Source organism: Penaeus monodon, chromosome 13 (genome assembly GCF_015228065.2).
Source record: "Penaeus monodon isolate SGIC_2016 chromosome 13, NSTDA_Pmon_1, whole genome shotgun sequence".
Lineage (NCBI taxonomy): Eukaryota > Metazoa > Arthropoda > Malacostraca > Decapoda > Penaeidae > Penaeus > Penaeus monodon.
Window position 1 is genome coordinate 454,671 of NC_051398.1, and position 2,179 is coordinate 456,849.

The following is a 2,179-nucleotide window of genomic DNA, read 5'->3' on the forward strand; positions in this document are numbered from 1 at the left end:
TTTTTGGGGTCGCCTTCCTCTTCGCCCCTCCTCTCTCCCATCATAATATTATATATTATCTATCTCTTCTCTCTTTCTCTCTCTCTCTGTCATATATGTATGTTATGTTATATTCTTGCTCTCATTATTCTCAATGGCAGTAGTAGTAGTATATTATTTATAATCATTATCAATACTATATAATCATTATCATTACTATTTATAATCATAATTATTACTACGCATAATCATTATTATTACTATTACTATTACTTATCAGCACCATCATCATAGTCATTATCATTGTTTTTGCAATAATTTTTCTCATATCACTGATATCATCACATTCATTATCCTCTATCCCTTACTAGTATTAGTACCACGCATATACTTTTCACCGCAACACTACGTATTTAGAGACATCGTTAATGGACAGCTGAGTACTGTCACATGAAAACACATGTCCTAAGGATTACAGACAAACAAAAAACATAAAAACACACGCACTGAACACAAGACATGTATATTACATGTCAAGAATCTATTCATGTCATCAGTTCATCAAATTATTCATTCTTGAATACAATATTACACATATCTTATCCTTTGCTTTATACGTTATTCAATAAAAATAACAGACAGAAGAAAAAAACACACGAATGACAATAATTAACCACAAAAACACATTAACCTTGTCTACAACTCGCACACCAGAAACAATATTCAACATCTCATTCACAACTCCCACAAAACTTAATAAAACAAAACAAAACACAAAAAACATAACCAAAAATAAAAATAACAATCTTTTTGTTCCCCCTCCTCCCTCTCTTTCTAAAAACTGTCTCCCTGTCTTATCAATTTCCGTCTCTCCGTCTCTCTCGCTATCCTCCTCTTTCATAAAACACAAACCATAAAACCACTCTTCTAGCAATAACAAAAAGAACCACGGAGAGGAACACCACTGCACTTACTGTTGCTCAGAACACAAACAAACGGGAGGTGAAATCCTGTACAACGGGAGCTCCTCAACGCGGTTCGCACACACCAGCGTCTGCTCACGTACTGTTAAGGGGAGGTACGGGGAGGCACAGCACAGGCCATGGTCGCAACTCCGGGGGACGGTCAGTGCATCAGTGGCCGTGATAATTTGCCTCTCTGGTTGGTTGGATGGATGGGTGGCTTTCCATATTTTTTGTTTGATTGTCTGTCTGTCTGTCTCTCTCTGTCTCTCTCTCTCTCTGTCTCTCTCTCTCTCTCTCTCTCTGTCTCTCTCTGTCTCTCTCTCTCTCTCATTATTATTATTATTTATTATCATTTTATCATTATTATTTTATCATCATTATCATGATGATGATAATGGTAATGGTAATGATAATAATGATAATGATAATAATAATAATGATAATGATGATTATGCTAATAATAATAATGATAATGATGATAATGATAATGGTGATAACGATAATGATGATGATAATAATAACAGTAATGTTAATGATGATAATAATGATGGTAACGATAATGATAATAATAATAATGATAATGATAATACTGATGATAGTAACAATAATGATGTTAATAATTATAATGATGATAATAATAATAATGGGGGCCGCGGTGGCCGAATGGTTAGAGCGTCGGACTCAAGACTGTTACGACGGCAATCTGAGTTCGAGGGTTCGAGTCACCGGCCGGCGCGTTGTTCCCTTGGGCAAGGAACTTCACCTCGATTTCCTACCTAGCCACTGGGTGGCCAAGCCAGCCCAAGTCAGTGCTGGTCCCAAGCCCGGATAAAATAGAGAGAATGATTACCTAAAAAAAAAAGGTACCACCGGCACTCTCCGTGGAAAGGAACTGGGGACCCTACCACGTACTCACTCCAAGAGCATCACAACGTGAAAAACTGCAATTGAGTATCATGCTGTGACCACAGCGGCTCAGACGTGAACCTACCGTTAAAAGAAGAAGAAGAATAGTAATAATAATGATAATATTGATTATGATAATAACAATAAAGATGATAATACTAATGAAAAGGATAATCAAGATAATAATGATAATGATGATATCATTGTCATTAACAGTTTATTGCCATCATTATAGTGTGTGCGTGTGTGTGTGTGTGTGTGTGTGTGTGTGCGTGTGTGTGTGTGTGTGTGTGTGTACGCATAGACCAACAGACCAGACACAGAAGGCT

At 36.7% G+C, this 2,179-nt stretch overlaps 1 protein-coding gene across 1 annotated transcript in view; it reads right to left on the reverse strand.

Moving 5' to 3' along the window:
* LOC119579995 overlaps positions 1-1,083 on the reverse strand; it is a 64,670-nt gene extending 63,587 nt beyond the window's left edge. The window contains exon 1 of the mRNA XM_037927839.1: positions 954-1,083. Within this exon, the coding sequence (XP_037783767.1) occupies position 954 (1 nt within the window). The 5' untranslated portion in view covers positions 955-1,083. The remainder of the gene's footprint in view (positions 1-953) is intronic.
* Between the last annotated feature and the right edge of the window lie 1,096 nt (positions 1,084-2,179).